The sequence below is a fragment of the Lytechinus variegatus genome, chromosome 11, assembly GCF_018143015.1.
Source record: "Lytechinus variegatus isolate NC3 chromosome 11, Lvar_3.0, whole genome shotgun sequence".
Taxonomy (NCBI): Eukaryota; Metazoa; Echinodermata; class Echinoidea; order Temnopleuroida; family Toxopneustidae; genus Lytechinus; species Lytechinus variegatus.
The window spans coordinates 9698479-9725244 of NC_054750.1; the positions used below are offsets into that span (position 1 = coordinate 9698479).

Here is a 26766-nt window from a genome sequence, read left to right on the forward strand (position 1 = left end):
AGAGTAGATTTTTTAAGTAGATAACTGACTCCAGCAAATATGAAAAATTGAATTTACACTGTTGGAAGAGATTAACATTTCAACTTTCTCTGTAATTTATACTTTCTTTTGCATAGATAAAGAATTCTGTAAATTATCAGGACAAACGGGTATACCAACTAAAGTTTCCATATCTATTCTCTACTTCCTAAACAGTCCATGATGGTTTTTTCTAACCTCAGAATGCTCTCATAATATATATAAAAATTACAATTCATTATCATAACAAAATATGCTTTCAGAGTAGTAAACTGAACATGATGATTGATTGAGATATACAGTAAATAATGGGCGATTTCAAGCATGCTATGGTTGATGTTATTGCAACACAGACACCAGGGGCGGATAAAAAAGGTCTTCACTATCAAATCAAGTTCATTTGTTCCATGAAACATTTACAAGCCCCCGCCCCCCACCCAAAAAAAAAAAAATCCTCACTTGCCTTTGCATAACATATTTCCAATAAAAAATATTTTGGTGCCTACGCCACTGACCGACACCAATACTACCTGAAATAACCAAACTATTGACCTTAATTATTGAACTGAATTTAAGACAGACCGAAACAAGGAATTAAAGAAGAGACAGACAGATAGACAGAGAGAAGACAGACATACAAAGAAGTAAAGAGAATTAAGACAGACAGATAGACAAAGAAATCAAGAAAAGATGGACAGAGAAGGAAAACAGACAGAGAGCAATAGTATTAGACTTATTGAATCTACAAGGTCTCACTATTTCTAATGCTATTGCTTGATGCGCTCTTTGGAACCCTAATTCCTTCCCGTCGTCCTCCACTCCTCCTAATAGTCCCAGTCAGATGGTGGTTTCTCTTTGAGATGAGAGGCATAAGACGATCAGTGAAGCGGTGATAGTTACGTTCCAGCTCTCGTTGGTATTCTCTCTGGTCGTGAACAATCAGGCCCTTGTTCTTGCGTAATGCATCCCCACACCTGTACATATACATGGATTGATGAAAATTGAATGTTAACATTAAATAATAACATTCATTGGTTTCTTCCATTCTTTTTTAAAAAATAACAATAGTTATTCATTAAAAATGGTATTTATATAACTACTAGTTGTACTGAGTAAAGATATAAAACACAGCCACAATTTCTCCATTTAACAACATTTTTAATTCCTGTAATTTTCTGTGTTACATGCATGTACATCTGACCACCATCCTAGATCCAGTTAGTAATGAACCAGGAAAATTCACACCAATTTTGGTACTCAATGGATTTTATCTCTCATGCTATTCAACCAACTGAGCTCAGATATGTTTCATATGACGTCAATATCGATGTGTACTCTGTTATATGAAAGTGATTAACTTGTTATGGTTCGGAGAAAAAGAACGGAAATTGTGTCTTTGGCTAGATTTCAAACCTACTTCTTCTGTAGATCTTTGAGGCAGAGACGTAGAGTATTGTGATGCTTGTCCAAGGGTTTGTCACCATCCAGGAAGATCTGAGCGACCTCCATTGGACCCTAGATAATTCACCAATAAAATAAATAAACATTAAAGATATTGTCAACAATCAACTACAGTCATTTGACTATAAGGTCAATGTGCATTATTTTACTTTCACATAAATGATGGAACATCAGGCTATTCATTGTTTGTGTTTATCAAAGATCATCTTGCCATTGCATTTCAAATGTGTTTAGCTCAAGCATGCATTCGGCAAACACATCTGCAATGACTAAACCTAGATTTTGAGATTTGATCCCTCCATTTAGGTGATGATCAGGGGAGCATTTCACAGAAAAAAAATAATCGGTGAATTTCACTATCATTATGAGCTACTGCAAATCCTTGCGCCTGATTGGCTGAGGGCATATTCGTCCATGGAAGTCAAATCACAAATCTCTTCATGAAGCAATGCCTGATGATAATACTGATAGTATCAATCAGGGTCTCGTAACACAAAGCTTAGCAATTGATCGTGAGGCTGACTTTTACCATTGATCATACATGTACATGATACTCAATGCAATCAATCGTAGAAATCAGTCCTACAATCAATCAATAACTGAAGGTTTGTGTCACAGGGTCCAGAGGCATGCTTCATAAAGAGTTGCAACTGTTGTAACTTTACCATTATGGCAATTACCATGGCAACAGGGCTCAGCAGCCAATCAAATTCAAGGTTACCATGGTAGTTGCCATCATGGCAAATTTACAACAGTTGTAACTCTTCATGAAACGGGCCCCGGATCTGGTGAAGCAGTTAAAGCTGACTCTGACCTGGTTAACGGTGGTACCGATGCATCCCTGTAGGACCATCTGAAGCATCTTAGGATCAGGGGGTTCCTGGAGGGTAGCTACTTCTAGCTCCTTGGTCTTCTTCTGGATATCCTCAATGGCTACCTCTACAGGTGAGAGGACAATCTGTAGGGAACACAAAATATTGTATTCACTTTAAATGCGGTGCTGCACCATCCCAAGTTTGCTCAATCTCGAGATTTTAGCCCGATCGGCCCTCTTCGTGATTAATCTCGAGATTCAAGAAACCCCGTCTCCACTATCGCTAGAAGAGCGATTCCTGCTAGAGCAGGGCATATATGCATTATGGTCTGACGCCATGAATAAATAATCCCGAGTGCATCTGCACCTACGAATTAGCGCGATAATTTGTGAAATAGCGAGCTATTTTGCAAATAAACCCAAGTTGACTTGGGATTGCAATCTCGAAATCAATCCTACGAACTAGCGCGATAATTGCGTCTCCATTGCAAATAATCATGAGATTGTTCAGATCGGGATAATTTGCCGGATCAGAAATAGCGCGCTAATTTGAAAACTCAGGATAGCGCAGAACCCTTAACATCACAAGGATGTTTACAATACCAGGTGCTGTGAATCACTCAAAGTAGAATTTAGTTTTATGACCAAAACCATTGTGTAATATTAATGTATATATGCTTTCTTCTGGCTATCCTAAATGGTACTAAGCCTTCATTGTTTACCTTGACAGCCAATCACGGCTTGCCGTATAGCATCCATTGTCTCTTTTTGTTCTATCATAGATTATTTTGCTCTAGCGTTCTAGTCATTCATGTGATTTTACTCCGAAGAGTGAATGTCGAAAAGCTTCAGTATGTCCGTTTATAATGCTGTTTTACGAAACAGTCAAGTCTGAATTAAAAGGTGATATTCAATGCACGATGCAATTGATTAAACACACATTGCACATATCCTTAACATGATATAATCAAAGCAGGGAGGATGTTATACAAGTACCACACTCAATTGGGAATATACTTGCGAGTTTTAACTCGTAACAGAAAAATTTCGTCTGTATTTTCTATTTTTTTAAAACATCAATGTATTTAGTCATTTTCATACAACCTGGCACAGTATTCAAATACTCATATCACCAACTCTCTCAATACTGAATGTAACATTCTGAAGATATTAAACTTACCTCCTCTTTCTGTATAATCCCCACTCTTGTTTTGATGTACGGGAATGTATGTTTAGTGGTTAAGATTGTCTTTCTCTTGCACTGATCCTTCAGCTCTCCATGAGCACGACCTTCCTTGGTGAAGGGAGTCGCAAACATGAAACGTTCTGAAAAAAAAGGATGAGAATATTCATCTTTCCTGGGGAGGTGTGTCACAAACCAGAGAATCTAATATCAAACTCAAGAACACTGGGGTGTGAGTGGTCACAAGTAAAAGGATCTGAAAAGCGCTGAAGAGTGTTGAAAAAGTCTGAAATAGATAGAGCTCCCATACTTTTTGTACAGAGGAAAGTAAAAATAAGCTGAAATTAGATGAAAATTTAAAAAAAAAATCTGAAATCAGCTAAAAATCTCACACCCCTGAGAACAGGGGCAGTTTCCTAAAACTTATTTATAATTACAAACTCACAATAACAGTTACAATCTACTGAAATCCTTCAATCTGATTGGCTAATGGTAATTTTGTTGTAGAAATTGTGCATTTGTTATTGTAATACGTCTTTATGAAATGGGACCCAGGTCATTTGCCATGCTGGTAAAGTTATGACACACAGCGTTGTTCATCTAATCATTCTTGGGTGTTGCAAGAATCTTATTTTCAAATGCAGTCCCAAGATTAAACAAGGGATAAATTTGCAATCGAATGCAAATCACCAACAAATATGTCTTAAATTCAAGGAATTATGCTCGATTTGGCATTGAACATGCATTTCTTGCAGCAAAATGACAATGATGACGATAAAACCAATTACTTAAAGATAAGTACGTAAACTTACTCAGATTATAATTTCTACTGAAGAGAGTAGGCCTCTGAAGGATCTCATAGTAATCAAAGTATGGTTCTACATAGGTAACCTGTATATACGCTTGTAGAGGATCTAATTTAGACTGGTCCACTGTATTAGAATCCTTGATAGTGTGTACCTTACCCTCGCCAAAACGATCAGAGTAGAATTTCTGAAGTGACAAGAAAGATCAATTTTAGATTAAAAGACAGTGATCTTTTCATTTACATCTATACAAGATAAATTTCTAGAATGATGAGAAAGATCAATGCAAGATTGAAATATAGTTCTATCTTAATTTTCTTTTACACATTAGAATTTATTTATTTATTCATTCATTCATTTACTTTTATTTAAGGTGTACATGACATTTAAACATGATGCTTGTAGGCAAGAATTCACTTGTTCTTTTCATGCAACAACTTACTGGCCAGACAGTGAGTTTTACTGGTCTGGAACTGTTGGACCAGTGCTCGTGTCACGCGCTGCGTATAATACATACTCCAAGATCAGAAATTAACAAAAAAAGTAATAAATCATATAAAAAAGTATTGGTGTATTTACTGTAAAAAAGAGGAACAAATACTCTAAAAAGGGAACAGTTGGCATGTCTGAATCAATGATAGTTGCCAATTTGAGGAGGAAAATAAGATTAATCTTGATATTATGAACGATGTGTATCTCTACTCTGATGGTCTATGTAATACCCACCTCTAGTCTCTGTGCTATCTCAGGAAGCTTAGTGATAGCCGGTTCTTTGTAGACAAATTCTTCTCCATTCAAATCGCCAAACTTTGGTCCGTAGAATCCAACTCGGAAGTAGGTCCCAAACAGCCTCTTAGGACCCTGTGGATAGGATGCAAACCATGAATCCATGTTATGATATTTGTAGAAAAATATATGACTTTACATATGACAGTCAATCGGTTGCTGTGCTAAAAGAGATTCTCTCTGTTTTAACATTGTGGTAGAGAATTCCTTATGACCCTTTTACAAATCTGACATAATAAACTAATCCAGATGCTTGTTAAAGGAGAAGTCCACCCCAACAAATACTTGATTTGAATAGAGAAAAATTTAACTAGCATAACACTGAAAATTTCATCAAAATAGGATGTAAAATAAGAAAGTTATAGCATTTTAAAGTTTCGCTTTATTTCACAAAACAGTTATATACACATCTTGGTCAGTATGCAAATGAGGAACTGATGACATCACTCACTCACTATTTCTTTTGCATTTTATTATATGAAATATGAAATATTCTTATTTTCTCGTCATTGTCATGTGAAATGAAGTTTCATTCCTCCCTGAACACGTAGAATTCCATTATTTTAACATTTTGTGCTTCAGGCAAGGAGGTCCTAATCATCAAATTCATAAAAATTGAAATATTGTATAATTCAAACAATAAAAAACAAAAGAAATAGTGAGTGACATCATTGACTCTCTCATTTGGATGTAACTGGCTCGTTCATATAACTATTTTGTTAATAATAAGCAAAACTTTGAAATGTTATAACTTTCTTATTTTACATCCAATTTTAATGAAATTTCAGTATTGTGCTGGTCTGATTTTTCCCTATAGATTCAAATCAAAATTTTTCTGAGGTGGACTTGACCTTTAACAACAAGAATCTATCATTCTGCCTTTGACTTTTGTCAAACCTTTATTAATACGTTTCGTTGATTGGTTGATTTCATTTCTCATGATAAAACAATATATAAAATAAATACATCCTAACAATTAACAATTAAAACTTAAGAATTGAATTAATGAAATAAAAACAAGTATGTGAATGTTAAATTTTAATTATTATAAAGAGAAATTTCGGGGAAAAACAAGGTGCTTTCCCAGGTGGGAAATACAATTGCAGAGCACATCTTTTTGTTCCATCAATTCCAACTTGACAAGGGGGGGGGGCATTCCCTTTTAAAAGAAACTCAATTTGATATTTGAAAAGGAATAAAGATATTAAATTCACCTGATAACCTTGTTCTGACTGGCATGTTTATATTGGAAAATAAATGAAATACTTACCAAAACTGAAATCTTGTTGAATGCCTCCTGTAGTTTGCCATGGACGATGGAGAGTCTCTTATGTTCTCTGTTTGCTTCGTGGATTGGTATGAGAATCTTATAGACTTCATTAACCACCTCAAATAATCCAGCCTTAAAGGTTTAAATCATGTTAAAGTAAAATTAATACAATATAAGTTATTGAGAGTATTATGATACAAATTCTAAACTAGATTGATTCTCGACTGCACGTAGTCAACTTTTTTTTTTGCCTCCACCATTGCCAGACTGTGCATATATTGTACACCAAACTACTAAAATGTTAAAGTAATGAGCTCTGTACCTTGTGACCCCCAAATCTAATCTGATCATCTTCACTCACATATGCAACATGAGCCACACTTATATTGATCCCTTACATGGATCAATTACTGCAGAAAAGAGACCTTACTTATGAAGTTGGGTGTTTGAAAACTTTTACTCTGATCAAATAATTTTCTTTGAGGTAGTTCCCTACAGACAATTCCATACAATATTCAATATCTGATCATTATTTTTCTCCATTCTCTCTTCCCTTCATGAAATGCTCAAGGTATGGTAATTAAAACATTTCCATTTGAATAAGAAAACAGACACAAGCCATATCAGGAAAATCCCACACATGAGGGGTCGGACTTCATACTTTATATATATCTATATTTTTACACCTATATATATATTTCTTTCTTAGCAAATGTCAACTCAGAAATCAGAGTATTACAAGTTTCGATAACAATTTACATAAACATACCTCATTGAAGAGTGTAGCTGCATGTTCTAATAGTCCCACCAAGCCACTTTCAGTGAAGTATTTACCAGTACAGATACCTTCCTCATCAGGGGAGACAACATCGTCAGACACTGCACTCTCTTCAAGGACATTAGGAGAGATTTTCTAAAAGATACACAAGAAAAATTAGGGCATGGACCTATTAAAGAAATTGAGGGACTACGGACTTGAGGGAATATTAACTTCAGAGCATTATAAATTTGACACTATATAAATTTAGATAGATAGAACTGGTTCAATTTGACAACACATCAAACATGCAGCTAGCAGGCCGAAAATGTTCAATTCACAATAAAAAACACATGTAGGGGAAGGCGGGGTAAGTTGTGACACTTTTTGCATTTTGCATGTTAGAATTGATATGACTAGTACTATTGTAGAAATAAGTACCTTGCCTTTAAATTTGATTCTTGGGAAATGTTTTTCACCTACATATAACTTTCTACCCCCACACTGAAAGTCATCGTGACCTTTGAAAAAACCGATGTCAAATGGCTCAACTTGCCCCATATATGGGGTAAGTTGTGCCACCATCTGGGGTAAGTTGAGCCACAAAAACTACGTACAAAATGTATGGGGGGAGAACCAGCATGTCAATTTTTTGTTTGAAGTCTTTTCACTTGCTAATTCTCTATAAATACTAACATCCTTTAAAAGGAAAAGAGCAGTCATGTAAATTTGCTCCTTTCAGCCTGCATTTCAATCGATTTTTATGGTTTGTTTGTTTTTTAAGATACATTACCATAAGAATTACCATGGCTCAACTTGCCCCATGCTGTTTGGCTCAACTTACCCCAGTCCGAACTTAGTGCGATAATTTTGTATCCACACATTTATTATGCATCCATCATATAAAAGACTATGACAAGAATGAAGATCCATACCTGGACTAACAATGTTGTTATCATGTCTTTACTATATTTAAAGACGTGTGTGTGAATAAAGTACTTATCTATTTCACACTCTTTTTTACTTTTTTGGCTGAAATTCATACTTTTCCCTCTAAAAAACTACTTTTTGTTTCAAAGTGGAAAACAATGTGGTGGGGTTAGGGGTTATGCTATGGGTCATCAATACATGACACCACCACAATGTCTGACTCATTCATTATTGGCTTGGGGCTGGTGGCTCAACTTGCCCCTATGCTCAACTTGCCCCTATGCTCAACTTACCCCGCCTTCCCCTACTCTTCCAACCTGCCTAATTTGAGCCATTCCACTGAATTTTAGTAGCTTATAACAATATTCAATGAAAATCACTGAATAGTATTCCATGAAACACTCCCCGGTTCTATCTCATCAATTTCTTACCTCAAATTTGACACATCCAACCGGAAGATGAGGGCGGTCTTCAAGCATGTGAAGATACTCAGCAACGAGGGCGGCAGAATGAATCAGGCACTCAGCAGCCTCAGTCAATTTACCTTGTTCGTGGAGCTTGCCAGCCATGTTCTGAAGCCAAGTCAGTCGAAGGTCGGGAGAGTTCTGGTACCTGTTAATATCAAGATATTCTCAATTGATCTGTGGTTACACTATCTAAAAAATAATTATGCAGCCTAGAGATTCATAAAGAATGGAGATATCAGTTCATCAAATCCTTTGTAAATAATCATGGCCTACAATATGTGATCAGATTATACGCTAGGTTTGGGGTTTATTTTAGTTGCGATTCTATGGTTTGCTTTGTGATATTGGTGACCATCCATCCAAATACCATAAATAAGTCACCAATGAAGAATCTTGTTATATACGGCTATAATAGTAATTTGGCCTTCACAAAAAACCTCAGAAAATAAGCTTGTCTTGTATGTTAATCCAATTCAGAATGCTTTAATGGAATTTAAAAAAGAAACCAATCATTTTGACAAGTGTACAGGATCAATCTCACAACCTTTGAATTTCTTGTCAAGAGCTCAACAATGACACCTGTATTTGAAAGTACCATGTTCTACTGATGCTGACCTTGCAATCAGAAGGTCATTGCTTCAAATCCCAACCTCGGCGTTAGTTTCCTTCAGCAATAAATTCATCCATTTAGTGCTGCACTCGACCCAGGAGAGCAGGGAGCAATTCCTCAAAAACAGCACTGAAATTGGTAGATGAGATTAACCAAGGTAATATAAGATAACCTTGAGTGCCTAGCAAGATGGATATGTGCAGAATAAGTCTTTATTATCAGAATGTAAACTTACCCCTTGGCGATGCGGTTCATCAAATCTACAAGCATCTCATTATCCTGCTTGAATTCTTTCATCTTGACAGTGTCTGATAAGATCATGTGAAGATTGAACACCAACTCACGAACCTGCAGAAAATGTCACGAAACAAAAACAATAATGATAGATATTTATATAACGCCATCTACCTATCTATTCCAAGTGTACATCATAACAATGGAACCTTTGAGCCAAGAGTAAGGACAGTCATATCCAGTATAAAGAGACCACATATTTGCTTTCCCTTAAAAAGTTTTCCCCATCGGAAACATGTATTACAGGAACCTGTCAATAAAAAAACACCTGCTCATAAAAAAACTTTTCTTGCCACCCTTATGTGTATTTGGTATACAGGTTTCAGTGTAGTGAATCTTTAGTCTTAAACCGAGTAATGTCACAGCCGATGTGGTCGGATTTGGTCCGATTGACCTCATACTTACAAGAGTCGCCCTAACTCCTCTCTCCTACTAGTCTGATTCAGTGCATCCTCAACCCATCCACCCCCCTTCCCTCCCTCATCTCCTTCACTCTCTTCTTTCAAGTCTTCCCTGATCATTCCCTCCTCAAACCACCCATCTCCAATCACCTTCAAATATCCACTACTTTTCAAAAACAGGAACTCTGTCAGTTAGAAAGTAGTGCCAAGTTTTGAACCGGTTTTGTCCTCATTTAACGCAAGCAAGATTCATACTCCTCCATTACTTTGTAGTACAATTCACTCTATGCTCAAACCCAAATATCTCTTTAATAACGTTGATATTTAAGGAAATAGGAATACAATTGTAATTTCAAAATGCCCTTTCCTTTTTCTTTTCTGAAAAAAAAAATTCTAAGTAATACCTCGGTCACATTTACTCTACGGCGGCCGTACGTCGAGTCAAAAACCAGTCTTTTTATCAATTTTTATTCAGATCACAATGTATATTAGCTATTAACTCGCCATACGGCCGCCGTAGAACAAATGTGACCAAGGTATAACAGATTTGAGAAAGCTGTTATACCTGTTCAGGGAATGTTGTTTGTTGCAGCTCAGTATCATCCCCAGCATAGGTCATGATGGTCTTCAAGGAGCGTCTCAGGTATTCTTCATTGAAGTTGGTTTCCGTGCCGACCAGTGATGAGAGTGACATGGTCACCTGCATCTTAACCCTGGCAAAGTTCTATCAAGACAGCATAAGGGTCAATATAATAGATTAGATTTCATATACTCTGTGCAAAGTTATACCAAGAAAGCATACAGGGTGAACATAATAGACTAGATTTCATATACTCTTTGCAAAGTTCTACCAAGAGAGCATAGAAAGTGAATATAATGGAAAAGAGTTCATATACAGTGTGTCCCACAAAAAACGAAACCGAGATTTAATGATGATTATCATAACTTAATCACAAATGTAATAGACAAATGACCTACCATTGTAAAGCTTAGAATCTCCTCTTTCATCTGAAATTACTAAGATTATTTCTCATGCACACATGAGTAAGCAAAACACAATTTGAAGAGGGGATACCAAAAAGTCATTTGGCGAGCTGTATGTTCTTAACTGTAGCAAAAGTCTTGTAAATGGTAGGTTACGTACACTAGATCTTTAGAACAATGTGCAGCAGGAACAAGAGGGCCAAGTAATCTACAAAAAGAAGCCCTTTTCTTCCTAATTCAGCAGATAATAATATATTCACATATCTAAGGACAGGCTAAAGAGAACCATCAAAAGGGGGTCGTCAAAGCAGCTTATCCTCGTACAACAAAATAAATGAGTATCTTCCTCCCTCCCCGCCATCATCTTCCATGGTTACCACAGGAATGTTTACGGTATAAAAAAAACTACAAACTTCAATTTTAAATCTGGCATCACTTACATTTCCAATCTCAAAGTTCTGTCTCATAAGCAGATAAAGCGAAGCACTAGCATGAGATCGTACGCTGCCGATGCACGAGCTACAGTGATGTAGAAGACGAAGACATAGGTCAGCACACTGCTCAGTCTGTTCTTCAAATAATAGCTCAGGATACTAATGAAGTGAACATTGATGAAACAGAGAGTAATTAAAACTGTAGGTTAGTGATAACCAACTGTAAATTCATTATAAACACCGATATCATATAGATCCTTATAAAATAATTGGCCGTAATGTTATATGCAATGTTTCCAATGTTAAACTGACTGTGCATTTTTTTTCGGAAAATTGCCAATCCGTCCATTGCCAACTCGTCCAATCACCACATGGTCTACCTTTATTAAGTCTTATGCCATTCCCTCCATCAACATTTTGTCTAACAACCATTTGGTCTAATCATCACTTTGTCTAATTACCAGTCCGTCTATTACCATTTCGTCTAATAACCAGTTGGTCTAATACCCATTTTCTTTTCGTTCATTTTGCACAATTAACACTTTAGTTTGATTAGACCAAATGGTATATGGACTATATGGCTATTGGACCAACTGGTTATTAGACGGAATAGCATTAGACTAAATGAAATTAGACCATGTGGTGAGTGGACGAACTGATGGTAGACCAAACGATAGTAGACGAGTTGGCAATTGACAGATTGGCATTAGATGAATTGTAAATAAACCTTTTTTCCATAAAATCAAGCATGCATTAGAAAAGTAAACTTGCAGACATACTTGAGAGTGTTTCAATTTGATTGCTTACGACAAACTGAACTGTATATGCTGAAAGAAGCAGTGTAGGTATGTGTTTTTCCTGTGCCTGTATTCAAGGGGCATGATAAATAAATGGGAATACACATACATGTACCTACTAATATTTGGCTCACACATTTCAGCTGCTTCTTTTGACATATGTTATACCATCTGAAGAAGAATCATTTCTTTTTATTGAAATCAAAATTAAATGTATTAAATTAAAACATGGGTTACTAGACAGTCTACCAAGAATCAATATGATTGAAATATATTTACCTTGAAGACAAGGGATCGTTGAGTGGCGAGAATACTCTCCATGACGATGGTACTCTGATTACAAGCCAAGGCATGTAGGAGGACAGTCATGACACCGGTCAAACACCCCTGGAGATGGTCAGTCTGAGATACAGTCTGAAAATATACAATGAACATGTAAAGTTAGTTGTAGGAGTGATACAGTGAAACCTGCTTCCCCTTATAGGAGGGCCACCTGTCTGTCATGACCACCAGTTTGGTTTCCCTTGAATAGTTTTCCATATTATGTGGGGGCGTTGTGGTCTAGTGGTTACGACTCTTGTCTTTCAATCTGAGGGACGTGGGTTCGATTCCCAGCCATGGCGTGTTTTTTTTCTTCAGCAAAGGAAATTTGCCCACATTGTGCTGCACTCAACCCAGGTGAGGTGAATGGGTACCCTGTATGAAGAAACTCCTTGAATGCTTCAGCATCTATATGGCAGCACAGTTATTAAAAGCCGGGGAAACAATAGCAGCACTTTGTATCCTTAGGCAAAAAGCACTTTATAAATCCAGCTTTTCTATTGAATCATGTAATACAGGCAAATATCCATAAAGATCACCTGCTCATTTATTTATTTATTTAAAAATCTTTATACGGGATAAGCATGTTCAGATAATATATACACTGTTTTTCAACATGGTCCTGTAGACATAGTAAATATCTAACAATGTACAGAAAAGATGCATTAAACAATTCAAATTCAGGCAGAGTAAATTATAGTAAAACAAAATTGAGTAGCATAGGTATTAACAAACATAGATATATAAAAATAACAAAAGATATCATACATGTGCACTGGGTAATGAATACCAAACTCATGAAGACCACTACTCTTGTATCCATTGCAGTGTTTATAAACCCTGAGGAAGTAAATCTCATAGGGTTGACCCAACATGAGAGAATGCCTATTCCTTCCACGATTTCTTTGAAAACCAGAAAGTGAAATTACAACTGCCATTTTGCATTTTTGACATACCAGAAGCTAGAACACCCTCAGTTTCCTTGCTTGTTTCCCCGCTTAATGCATACAAATTGGGAATAATTAACATACCTGTACTAGAAGTTCCATTGCATCGAGGACAACAAAAGATACCTCATTGGCCAGGAGAGCTTCTAAACGAGCTTCGACTTCCAACTCAGCCTTTGGTCTGGTAAGAAAATAAACATAAAAAGAAGTGAGTAGTTAATATAGATAGACCTTTAATATCAAATAGGGGGAATGAAGGGGTGAACGAAGATCACGACCACAAAAAAATTGATGGAACTGTCCAAAAACACAAAAATCCTTTGGAAAAACATCGAAATAGTAGTCAGTCTCAAGACTAAAAATATTCTATGACCTCGCTAAAATGGCGCTACTAACGAATTGAAGTCAAGACCTCACTGGCGGGTTCTCTCATTGTGACGTAATTCTCAATGTCATTACGTCATAAAATGACAATTAAATCTTTATAATTTCTATTACTATTTAAATTGCCTTCAGAATTAATGTGACAATTGCCTTATCATGTTTTATAAATGTCGCTAGAGATCTTAGAATGTGCAAAAAAAGAGACAACTGGGGACTTCATGTACCTCTCAGGTATCTCAGCATTCTGTCTGAAATGTGTAAGGTCCTTTCTCCATCTTAGTCTCTCTGCTTGACCTAAGGCTGGGCTGAATCCACGATCACCTGCAAGTCAAGGTCAAGAATACTTCATTTATTCAAAATTACATACAGAGCGTCCCCAGAAAGAGACATACTGGAGGAAAAACAATAAAAACATGCGCATCAAACCATGATAAATCATTGCCTCATGCACAGGTTTCCCATTGTTATGCCATCCACTGTGGTATTATCTAATATTACTCTGAACAAATAAAAAACTGATGTAATAAATAATATAGGACTTGTATAGCGCACGTATCCACCTTGCTAGGTGCTCAAGGCGCTCCTATATTACCCTGGCTAAGCTAGTCTACCGATTCTGGTGCGCACAGCTTTTTGAGGAATTACTTCCTGCCGGTACCTGTTTACCTCACCGGGGTCGAGTGCAGCACAGTGTGGATAAATTTCTTGCTGAAGGAAAACACGCCTTGGCTAGGATTCGAACCCACGACCCTCTGTTTGAAAGGCGAGAGTCAGAACCACTAGACCACGATGCACCCACCATGTACATGGTGTGTTAATCCAATTTCAAAATGCTTTAATGGAATTTTAAAAAAGAAACCAACCATTTTGACAAGTGCAAATTCCAAAAAAACAAGAGGAACGCTTCGGGTAGTCTCACATATATTACACAATTCTATACAACAGCAGCATTGACTTGTGACCCTGAAATATCAAACATTTTCTATTTCTTTTTTTAATTCACCCTCTGACTATATAATTGAATAATCCAAGATCCCCAAGGGAAGATGCCCTTTTTATTTCTTTGAATATAACTTGATGTCCTTTTGGAGATGGAGTACATGAAAAATCATGGATTCATGTATCCCACTGAACATAAACAGAGACTTTAAGTCGCAGAGATGTATCCATCATTGTTCTCTCACAAATAATAGTGTAGAGCGCGCACACCGTCAGTAGACGCTCATGGCACTAGCCGAGCTACAGTTCTCTTTTACAATGGAAAAATTAGATTTTATAGAAATTTATATAAATACTACACAAGAACCATGAACAAGTACAAAGAATAATAATTTCACATCTGCTTCATTCACCCCAACCCATCCATCAGCCCATCATCATTCCGAACCCAGTGCCCTCTAGCTGCCCCATTCACTGACAATTGGGGTAAGGGGTAAACCCAGTCGTACGTAACTCAAAGGAGCTCTAGCAATCTGAGGACACCGGGTCCCACATGAACAGCCAGTGAACGGGAAGGGATGAATCATCTTTCTTATAATCATAAATGGAATGCAACAAAGTACATTTAAAATCAGTTACAATTTAAATAGGTATGTCTTAGGCAAAGCTAAATGAAAGCTATCAAGACAACAACAAAAAAGAAGTTTGAATCAGTCACTGACCAGATGATCCTTGTCTTGTATGTCTCTGCATCATGTCACTCCTTGCACTGGCAGTTCCCAAGATGGCTTCCTCTAGACGCTGCTTCACGTCTGACTTCTTGAAGGACATCCTGTTCATACGACGGATGATGGCATTCCTACCCTGGAGACAAAATGAAAAAAGAATGGTGAGGAGAATGGTAAGGAAAATGAGGGCAGTGGCAGCAAAAAAAGAACAAAGAGAAGGAGAAGGAGAGGAATGTGGAGAGTAGAATAAGTGGGAGAGCGAGATAAAGCATACATTTTGACAAAAATATCAATTGGTATTGATCATATTTTATTGTAGCGAGTCACCTGAACAGCACATTTTAAACACTTTTGTACCTAGCACATTTTTTTTTCTTCTTCATGATTGCTCTAAATAGCAAAGCAGACGAAACAGAAATCATTCTACTGACTACTCGTTACATGACTGCATCATATGATTATAACATTGCATTCTGAGTAAGGAAACAGGGCCTGTTGCATGATGGCTGACATAACGTTATGGAACGTCTATGTAGGAAAAACACACCCCATGCCAAAAACCCACTGCATAACAGAACAATTTGGTAACTTTGATAACAAATGGTTAGTCCCGTGGAATCCTTTATTTTGATTGCATGGCAAAATTTCCATGATAGTGACTTTGAGGCCTAGTCACACTTTACCTTGTACTCAAAGCAGTAGATGCAGTAGTACATGATATCCAGCATCTTGTTAACCCTAGTGACTCTTTGCGATGCCCAGATCTGCTGTAAGGTCATCGGGTCAACGTTCTTAATCACCCAGATGAAACACATCAAGAGATCACGGGTAGACTCCTCAGACAGGCTGGTCTTTCCTTGGGGTGGTCGCTGGAACAGACAAATAGACATCAATCACATTCTTATCATTCAAACAACTTCCTACACATATTCTTCTGTTCTTGGTTACATATAGTAGTGTGATGCGTTGCCCGAAGTCTGCATATGCTTATCTTTATATTTTAATCCCAAAAGACATAATATCACAATTGCAATATTCACACATGTCATACATATACACATATTCATTTTAAAAAATCTGAGTCATAGTGGTGCAATAACATTATTTTGAATTTCATATAAAGGACTCAAAATCGATCTCCTGATTCATGTATAAAATGAACGGGTGCATAGACATGAGGTATCATCATTTATTCAAGTGACATGCTGTAGTTATTTTGTACAGAACCATTATTCTCAAGTTTTGATAAGATTTGGGGCACAATAACTCTTGAGAATGTAAGGAAAAACACCATCTAGAATTTTTGAAGAATTTGATCATGTTGATCTTCTGTTCAATTTTAGGGATGCAAACCTGGGTCCCCCTTCTTATGTTGGTAATATTCATGTTTCAGAAGCAGGTTAATGTATTTTTCACCATGCTTTAAACTAAGAAGAATACAATATACCACTTCTAGCAAAATACTCATAGACTCACCTGTTGATTCTGGGCGGAGTCAACTCGCTCTGCTCCTGCTCCACCTCCCGTAAAGATGCTTGTACCAGCTATTGCCATGGCAACTGACTGGTTTAGAGGGACATCAACATCATCCATGTCTCCGAAAGAGGCGGAAGGTCTGGTCTTCGGGTCCACGGCAGCACAGTTGAGCTGAGGCAAGGCATCGATGATGATGCCCAAGAGGGGTAGATAGAGGGCAGCAACACGCATCCGGCATTCACGCATAGAGAAGCGTTGGTCAGCATCATGACATGCTAGGAGGTTGCTCACAGTGTCGATTGCTTGCCGGTGTAAGTTGCTATTGCTATAAGAATGAGGTAGAAATGCATGGAATTCATCATTTACTATCATGAATCATTGTTGAGTTTTATTATTTGATGATCTTCTCTCACCCTTACCATTACCAATGGTGCACTGTCATTAATGCTCTTGATTTCAGCCACTGCTGTGCCCAGCTACCCTTGATAATTTCTGGGTGGGCATCCATCTGTAATGTATTAATCTGTAATGAAATCATGACAGGCTAGAGCTATGCTTCATTCAGAATAGTCTATGCAGTTTTACCATTCTCCCGATCCTGAAAAGGATAGGCCTTATATATCTGAGTCACTTTTATTCATCAGAAGCTCTCCCCCCCCAAAAAAAAAAAGAGTGCAAAGGCAATAATAATAATACGGTTTTATATAGCGCTTAATACATGTACATCAGAACGACGTGTCCCACTACACAGTAGTGGGCAAGCTACAATGACTTTCACATCCTACCGGGTACCCATTTAGCACCTGGGTCGAGAGTGGCAAAGTGTGGATTAACGTCTTGCCAAAGGATGCCAGACCGTGGTGGGATTCGAACACACGACCCTCTGTACACAGTGAATACACACCCCACCATGAAGCAGAGTACATGATGCATTTAAACATGGTAGAAATATAATTTTTCATTGAACGATTCTCAAGGGACTGCTCATACTATACATGCACCATGTCATGGTAGTAAAAAAAAAATTGATTACATGATTGCTCTTTGAGCGAAATGATATTATTTGAGCCACAGTTACACACTTCAAATCTAACATGAGAAGGGCTGTAAGACAGGTAGAAGATGCTTACTGTGTTGTGAGGACATTTGCCAGATCGAGAAGAAGCAAGGCTGCAAGGTAATGCTGCTGCCTGTAATCATAGGACAACTCCGCCATCTTGTTAGGGTCACCGAGCTGTGTCAGAGTCGTCTGTATGGAGATGAAGGATCCAATGGAGTTGGTGCTGGTGATGGAAGGGGTTGGCGATGGGGGTCGGGAGAGGGACAAGGAGCTGGACTGCTGGAAGGGAAGGTTGAGGGTGACGTAGTGCTCATGGCTGCAGATGATGCGCAGGAAGTCAAGCTTGAGTAAGGCCAGAGTGGTGGGGTCGCTGAGGGCAGTGATCTTACCAGATACCTTGATGAGTGAAGAAAGAAAATATAAATAATATACAAGTCATTTAAAATAAATATTCTTACTTTTATATCTATTTGTTGAGGTGTTGTGGCTCAGTGGATGAGTCTCTGGATTTTGAACCACAAGGTCAGGGGTTCAAATCCCATCGCAGCACTCTTATCATTTGGCAAGGCATTTATTTACAAGTGCCTCTCTCCACCCGGGTGTAGTAAATGGGTACCCTGGTAGGAATTTCTTGAATGCTCAATCGCCCGATCAGGGTAACTGTGCTGCAACCATTGTAATAGTATGCAGAGCTTAGGATCATTTGTATTAAGCGATAAATAAGTGTTGTTGCATATTATCATTATTTAAGAGCTTATTAACTGCGAAACACAACTGAAGAAGTGGTATGACCTCTGCGGTCTCGCCTGCAGTATGCAATTTAGTATAGGAGCAGTATTCACTCAATGTAATAAGTCAATGGGATAGAGACATATTTCCAGCCCGATTGACCGGGAAATATGCCAACTCTGATAAAATTCAATCTAATTTTCATGTGATTATTTACTTGTAACCTGTACTTGGCACCTGATGCTCTCTATATACAAGTAACACAGCCTCACCCAGGAATAATTTTCAGATACTGTAGTCTTTGACACCCAGCACCCTCTTACCTGCTTGACGTAGTTGTGAATGAGACCAAGGGCAAAACCCCTATCCATTAGTGTGAGAAGCTCCTGGAGGAAGAAGGCTAGACTGGCATTCAACAGCTGCATTGGTCTTACATCCTGGTTTCAAGAATAAAAGTTTATTTTCATTGAATTATTCAAGGCTCATAGAGTTGGCATTGGTAATTCCTATGCACTCAAATAACTATATTTCCAACGATTCCTAAATTAGTTTATATAGAATACAAAAAAAGTGTTTTTTTTCATATGACAGTTATGTGCCAAATGTATCTCGGTAGAATCTAAACAATTCTTAAGTATTTAGCAAAAAAGAAACAAGCAGGTTATTGTCAATATTCTGGTCTTTTTGCAAACAATAATACAAATGCCTGAACGTGCTTACAAGTACCGATTTTGACATTTTCAACATACTCAATATTGTTTGGTGTTTGATAATGTTTAGTTTCTGTAAACTAATTCAGAACCTACTAAATCTAGATCTATGACACATTACTTTTAAAGAGCTTCTCTATAAACAATTACTCATTGCAACTGCTTGAGTTTAGGTCTAAAAGTAGAAGTATTATAATCATTATGGCTAAAGAATTTAACTCAACTGTACTTTACTATTTAATACGTAATAGTACAAGTAGATTATATACTAACTGTTCTTTGTAATTTTACAAAAATCAGCTACAGCGAGCTGCATGTTTAAATTGTTTCTACAAAATAACAGTCTTAAACCCACCTTATTAAACCTGGCAATGATTTCTGATGTAACCATGGTAACCACAGAGTTGATGTCATTGCAGAAGCTTTCTGTAAACCTCATCCTTCGGTAGGAGTCGAGGCGTTCACAGTCAGCAAGGTGTTGGGCCATACTCTTTACCTGTGTGAGGGAGAGATGGGGGATTTCACGTTTAGTGTTGGTGTTCATGTTGGTTTTTAAAGCACAATCTAGATTGTCACCAACAGCATAAGGGGTAATTTCAAGTTTGGTTTGGTGCTTGAAGCAGAAATTAGATCATCACCAACGCCTACAGCGAAAGGGTGATTTCAAGTTTGGTTTTGGTGTTGGAAGCTCAAATTTAAATTCTAAACAACACCAACACCGAAAGGGGTGATTTCAGTATTAATTTTGGTGTTAAAAGTGCAATTTACATCTTTGTCAATGCAAAAGGGGTGATTTCAAGTTTGGTTATGGTGTTGGAAGTGCAATTTAGAGTGCCTTCCCTGGCTCCAACACTTGAGTTTACAACATGCAATGAATCACATCATAGCTTAACAACTGGTGAGATTCCTCTAAGAAGTAAAATAAAAAAAACTTGTAAATACATTTCAAAATTACTTCATTCAAATGATAAAATTTAGAGGCAAAGGTTTATACTTACAATAAGTTCAAAGAAGAACCATGCATGACTGAATGCTTTCTCCTTAGCCTTGCCGTTAGATACCACAAACTGGAGTGTGAGTTCTTCATGTACCAGCTATAAGATAACAACAAAAAAGACAATTCTTGAAAATCTAGAAGGGCAATGTTTCACCGGGTATTACAAGGGGAATGTCTGATTGATCACTTGGCTTAAGAAAGTCCAAAGGAGTGGGCAAAATCTAAATAGGTTGGTAAAAGCTTGGAAATTTTATTATTTGATCATTTCAAATTGATGAGTTTTGTGTATTACAGATATTGTAGCCCTGTGGATAAGTCTCCAGACTTTAGATTAATTTTCACCAGGTCCTGTACGATGGTGCAGTTTTATTTCCTCTCATCTTTTAATCAATTAAAATTAACTTCACTGTTCAATACAAATACATGACAGGCAGTCGATTATTAAAATAGTGAAGATTAAAAAGTATTACTACAACACTAAAGGGATGACATTACAAAACAGAATATGTTCACAAAATAATTTCCATCATGAGGTGAAGTCCATAAAATTTTATATTTTGAATTCTCTTTGAATAATTCTGCTAAGACCCTCACCTTTCTTGGCGGTACTCGTCCACCGAGTCCAATCACCGGAACATTTCCCATCCCCGTCCCGGACCGGTTCGGTGACCTTGCTGACCCTTGGCGCTCGCTGCCGAAGCGATTGTGAAGGATAGAATCCATGTCATCATCCGGGGAGGCGGGGATACTTAGACTGGTGCTGGAGTTGCGCAAGGTGGTGCGGTGCTTGAAGTTAAGACTGTTGGAGCGGGCCACTGTACCGTAGTTGCTGAAGTTCATGGATTGAGTGGGCGTAGGTGGGGAGAACCCTTGATGTTTATAAAAGAGTGTGGAAATGCTTAAAATGTTGCAGAAAATGCTTCAGTGATTGCCATGAATAAAATGGATTTAAAGACCATTCAAGTGTAACATTTTGTGGGGAATTTGACCCTATCAGGGTATGTGAGAACCTGAGGGTTTGACAAGACACTTGTCACACCCTCAATTCAAGTTCTAAAGCATTACATCAGGAACATTATTATTACAGGCATGACAGTGCAATAGGTTATCTGGGGCCCAACGTTCAGTCTCCTGATGATCAAGATCAACTGTAATTTAATGATAAATGGAGGCACATTCCTGCCAGAATAGTAGCAGCCCTTGAAATACCTGACATAGCTGTGAATAATATCAGGAAGAGTATTAACTCTAAGTGAGGCCACGCTCCCTTTCAAACCAAATATCAAAATAGCTAAGAAAAGAAAAACAAAAATCAATGTATCTCCTGTATCAGATATTGAAGATAAGGATCTCACATGTTCACTATATAATGTAAGGCTAAGAGGTCTAGGACTAGGTCTGGCAATGTTAGCATTTGTCTAGATTGGTGAATAAGGACTAGGTCTACAAGTTAAAGAGGGATATAAAACAAATATATCAGATGTTTCCTTTGAAAGCATAGTGGGAATTATAAATCTTCGGTTGGACTGGCAATATTCAGGGAAAATAGCAATTACCAGTCCCAACTCAGATAAATAATTTCCACTATACTTTCTCATAGCCTGATATATCTGTATACTATTATTATTCATATCATCAATCATTAATATTAACATCCTTACATCATTATTCATTATTTTCATCATCATCATCATCATCATTATCATCACCACCACCACCATCATCATTACCTTTGCCACCGGTACCAGCTACCATATTGGTGGCGCCCTCAGCATCAGGAGGCCTGAAGACATAGTGAACAAAGGAAGCTAGGAGTGTGTTACGACCATGGTTGTCCAGTCGGTTATCAAGAAGGACGTGAAGACGGTCAACAATCTCAGCGATCGTCTCAAAACATACTTGTCCCATGTTTACTATGCAGATGGAAGTAGAAATAAGAAATTATTTTCAGATGCATGTTAAGTGATTAAAATTCATGCAGAAGTCAGGGTCAGCCCTATAACTAAGATATGTCAAATTACACATAGGTTTTATGGAAAATGTATAGCATGTACGGAAATTAAAGTACCGGTACCAAAGTGTGACGTCATCAATTTTCTTTTTGATCTTCAGCATTACCATGACCATGTTTCAGTATTAAATAAAGCTTTTTGAGCTGTTATAACAAAATTTGAATTTTGAGATTCAAAGGTTCAATTCCCAGCAATGATAACCAAATAGCAAATAGGCATGAGTGCGATGGTACGAGATTTTGCATGAGGTGAAAGAAAGATGCTCTATTCAACAAGGCGTTAGCTGAGTTGAATAGAGTGTTTCTTTCACCGAATGCGAAATCTCGCACCATTGCACGAATAAGAATATTCGCTATTTGTGTTGTACAACGCCTCGGACTTGAGCGAAAATATCGGGGAAAAGGGAGTTTTTTCTTGCAGTATCTATGAAAAGGGAGTAAAAAAAATGAAAGCAAAAAGCAAATCCCACAAGCACACATGACCTCGGGCAGCATTGCGCATGTAGCCAGCAAGCTATGCGCATATTTAACCTTCATTTACTGAGCGCAATGAATTGAATTGTATTGTGACGTCACCTCCCAAAGCCGTGCAACGGTACATTTTGGATGGTACGTCTTTTGTGCAACGGTACGAATGTTTGACATTCAGCCTCCCATTTGCTCGCTTACAACAAGCTAAGTAGGCGTTGTACAATATCGACTATGCAATTTGTGACAGTACCTGTATAAGGCAAAGTTATCATTTTTGGCCCATACTGACCTATATGACCGTTGATGATAGGAGCATTGACCATCATGAGAATGAGTTTATCCAGAAGGATATGAAGGAACTTGACCAGGGGTTCGGCCACAGATTGACCAAGGTTGACCGTACTATTGATCAGCTCAGACTCCATGTTTTGATCCCCAATGGATCTAGGGATACTACCTTGCTCTACGGCATGACACAGGTGAAGGAACCTATCCACGTACTCATCCTGTAGTGGGGTAAAAGTGGGAAAGAATATATTTGGCCTCATTAAGAAAGTAACATTGTACATGTAAAGCATAAGGTCAAAGGCTGGATGGATTGGGAATTCACAATTTGTCACATTTGAGAGCAAGGAATAAAAAAACACAATGGCCTAATCAAGAATCTATTAAGATAAATGTAGGGGCAGTGGTTGAATTTGTTTGGTTTCATTAGAACTGACTCGAAATACACAAGTGGATATAGTTTCTGTTAAACAATATATCAAGGAGGTTATACAACATGTGTGAATTGTTGATTATTTGATGGTTGGGGGAAAGTGGGGGGGTTAAAACTTCATGTTCTATCCCATGGCCGAACTATGTCCTAATTCATCCTGGAAACAATGCAAGTTTTTAATCAGTTTAAACATTATCTGAAACCAGTTGACTACAAGCAGTACCTAAAATTCAAATTGTTTTCACCGTTCTTTGTAGTTTTCCATTATCACAAGAATTTCAGAACCACAATGGTTAAAATATCCCACTGATATAGTGAGTATACTACACTGTTCTGTAAGCTTCTAGGATGTCCTAAAAATTCCTCCAAGGTAAAATATTAGCAAATAAGCACTTTCTCTATGTACAATACAAAAAATGCTTAACCTTACCTGAGGGTGTACAGATGACACAGCCTTCAGGGTCACACTGAACAACTGCTTGTGACCATCCACCCACTTCATCCCTGGTAGCTGCACCTGATAGGGTCAATGAGAACACACAACACCATTTATAATAGGTGGGACAGTGAGATAGGAGGCCCAATAATGTTAGTTTCTTCAAAGGGGGCATGGTTTAATATGATGAAATACATCTCAATCAAATGATTGGTTGTGTGCTCACATGTGACCAGGTGGGTGTTTCATAAAGCTGTTCGTAAAGTTACAAAAGACTTTACTCACAACTGGAACATGTTCTTAGGTCATAACTCAATTACATAGGGATATCACATAGCACAAGAAAGGATCACCAGTCGTGCGTAAAGTCATTCGTATCTTACAAACAGCTTTATGAAACACCTATAGGGATCTAGACTGACGAACAAGTAAATGTAATGATGACTAGTGAAAAGCAAGCCTAAGTGAAGTGTTTGAAGTATTATAACAAAAATAATGGTTTTGAAATTTCGATATTGGGGAATTAATCAAACATCAAGAATCATATCACAAACACAGTGTTCATTCATGCATGTTCCATGGTAGATACTCCTTGTACCATTCCTTCCCCAAATTTCAGCCAAATTTATACATTTTTTACAATCCTGTCATTCACATCTAAAAAATAACTGGGCCCTGTAACATAATTTAGAATTCAATTGTGGGACTTATTTTCATGATTGATCAAACACGATAATCAATTCAACCAATTATAGAAATTAGTCCAATCTATGAAGTCAAATTCACGACTTTCCATCCCTCCAAAAGCACCAAAATGTCTCTATCTCAAAATTTGTTTCTCCTCTTGGGAGAGTATTCATCAAAACAATGAGAAAATATAGTGTCAGGGCTGACGAGAGTGGTGGTATTATTCCTACTTATCGGGTTTGGAGTTCTGGGAGGGCCTTGTAATTTGACGTTGAAGATTTCAGAGCTTTTTCAATTAACAATTCCCCTTGTGAGTTTGTTCCAGTGGGATATTGTGTCAGGGAAAAACGAGTATGCCAGCTGCGTAGTAAATATGAAGGTAGAGTTACATGTATATGGATTCCCATATAGATGCAGGCTATGTTACAATGGAAAACACTCTGTCCCTCGGATGGGACGTTAAATGGAGGCCCCGTGTAGAGGGGGGTCACCACCTTTGCACGTTAAGAACCCACTGCACTATTTGTATAAGAGTAGGGGGGAAACCCAGGTGTAGTGGTCCACCTACATTCCCCCCAATCAGTTATATCGGGAGAGCCCTGCGGGTCATAGTGATTCAGTTCGCTTTTCGCCTCCCAGGAACAGGTGACGCCAAACAAATAATAACAATATATTGGTGACTCCTGAACTCTTTCCTCCTTCCTCTTTCTGAATGAAACTAGGGGAAGGCGGGGTAAGTTGTTGAACACTTTTTGCATTTTTGCATTGATATGACTAATAATATTGTAGTATTAAGTACCTTGCCTTTAAATTTGATTCTAAGGAAATATTTTTCACCTATATATATATAACTTTCTACCCCCTCACTGAAAGTCATTGTGACCTTTGAAAAAAAAAGTGTCAAATGGCTCAACTTGCCCCATATGTGGGGTAAGTTGAGCCAAAAAAACTATGTACAAAATGTATGCAGGAAGAACCAACATGTCAATTTTTTATTTATCAAGTGTTTTCACTTGCTAATTCTCTATCCTGCTTCTTATGCTAGGTTCACACCAACGGCGCTTTGATGGCGCTTTAAAGCGGCGTGCAAAGCGTAACAAAGCTTAATTAAAGCGTAAAGACCGTAATAGAGCATGAGAAAGCTTTGAGCAATTTGGTACATTCGGCAAGAGCGCCAAAATTTTTTAAACTGTTTAAAAATTTTAGGCGATCTGTCACGGATTGCTTAAAGCAGGGAGAGCGTTTTAAAGCTTATCAAAGCGTCACAAAGCTTAACAAAGTCGTAGGAAAGCTTAACAGAGTTTAAGAGAGCTTGGTTCAAAGCGGTGACCCCATTTTGGACGCTCTTTCACCACTTGACACGCTTTGTTAAGATGTCTTAAGATTTGATAAGATCTGGCATCAAGACTTGACACGCTTTCCCACGCTTTCACCAAGGATTGACACGATTTTCCACGCTTTCATCAAGGATTGACACGCTTTGTCAGGCTCTGTCACGCTTTGTTACGAATGGCAAGCTCTCTCACGCTCTCACACGACACACACGCTCTGTCACCATCCCTATTAATACCGACGGGACTCGAGTTCTTATAATTTCAATTGTCCGAGTGAAAGAAGTTCTAAATCTGGTGAACTTTAAATCTACTATAAAGTAAAAATATGGGACCCAAAAGAGAGGTCGAGACACAACCAAGAAGAACCAGAGAAGAGGACGCAGAGACCATGTCGTTGAGATTCAGAGGGCTAGATCTCCAACTCCACCGCAGCCAGAAGAAGACATACTGGTGCCAGAGCAGCCACAGCCTGTCATAGAGTCTGGGGAAGATCAGTCTGTCATAGAGTCAGGGGAAGATCAGTCTGTCATAGAGTCAGGGGAAGATCTCCCAGAAATCCCATGGTTTCAGCAGCCCGCAAAAGGCGTAAGAATAAGCCTTATTATTATGCCCAGCTGAAAGAGGCTCAGAAAGAAGTGTTGATTGATTGGTTAAAACAGAACCCGTGCATCTACTCCAAGAGGCTGTTTGAGTACAAAGACGCACCCCAAAAGGAGAAGCTGTGGGAAGACAAAGCAAAAGCGATGGGTTTGGAGGTGGCAGCCCTAAAAACCTTCTACAAATCAAACAGAACCCAAATGAGCCGC

The 26766-nt window shown here is 37.9% G+C and overlaps 1 protein-coding gene across 3 annotated transcripts in view; it reads right to left on the reverse strand.

Moving 5' to 3' along the window:
* Positions 1–667: 667 nt before the first annotated feature.
* The window catches only part of LOC121423468 (dedicator of cytokinesis protein 7-like), a 65177-nt gene continuing 39078 nt past the window's right edge, over positions 668–26766 (reverse strand). For all 3 annotated transcript variants that reach the window (XM_041618816.1, XM_041618815.1, XM_041618817.1), the window contains 26 exons: positions 23934–24020; positions 23075–23291; positions 22034–22216; positions 20898–21172; positions 20305–20400; positions 19662–19802; positions 18920–19033; positions 17938–18263; positions 16808–17132; positions 16015–16200; positions 15326–15467; positions 13889–13985; positions 13365–13461; positions 12292–12426; positions 11222–11374; positions 10363–10521; positions 9338–9450; positions 8457–8637; positions 7108–7251; positions 6339–6470; positions 5009–5143; positions 4289–4469; positions 3474–3619; positions 2294–2437; positions 1436–1533; positions 668–992 (listed from right to left, as the gene is read on the reverse strand). In XM_041618816.1, the coding sequence (XP_041474750.1) occupies positions 761–992; positions 1436–1533; positions 2294–2437; positions 3474–3619; positions 4289–4469; positions 5009–5143; positions 6339–6470; positions 7108–7251; positions 8457–8637; positions 9338–9450; positions 10363–10521; positions 11222–11374; positions 12292–12426; positions 13365–13461; positions 13889–13985; positions 15326–15467; positions 16015–16200; positions 16808–17132; positions 17938–18263; positions 18920–19033; positions 19662–19802; positions 20305–20400; positions 20898–21172; positions 22034–22216; positions 23075–23291; positions 23934–24020 (4239 nt within the window). In that variant the 3' untranslated portion in view covers positions 668–760. The remainder of the gene's footprint in view (positions 993–1435; positions 1534–2293; positions 2438–3473; positions 3620–4288; positions 4470–5008; positions 5144–6338; positions 6471–7107; positions 7252–8456; positions 8638–9337; positions 9451–10362; positions 10522–11221; positions 11375–12291; positions 12427–13364; positions 13462–13888; positions 13986–15325; positions 15468–16014; positions 16201–16807; positions 17133–17937; positions 18264–18919; positions 19034–19661; positions 19803–20304; positions 20401–20897; positions 21173–22033; positions 22217–23074; positions 23292–23933; positions 24021–26766) is intronic.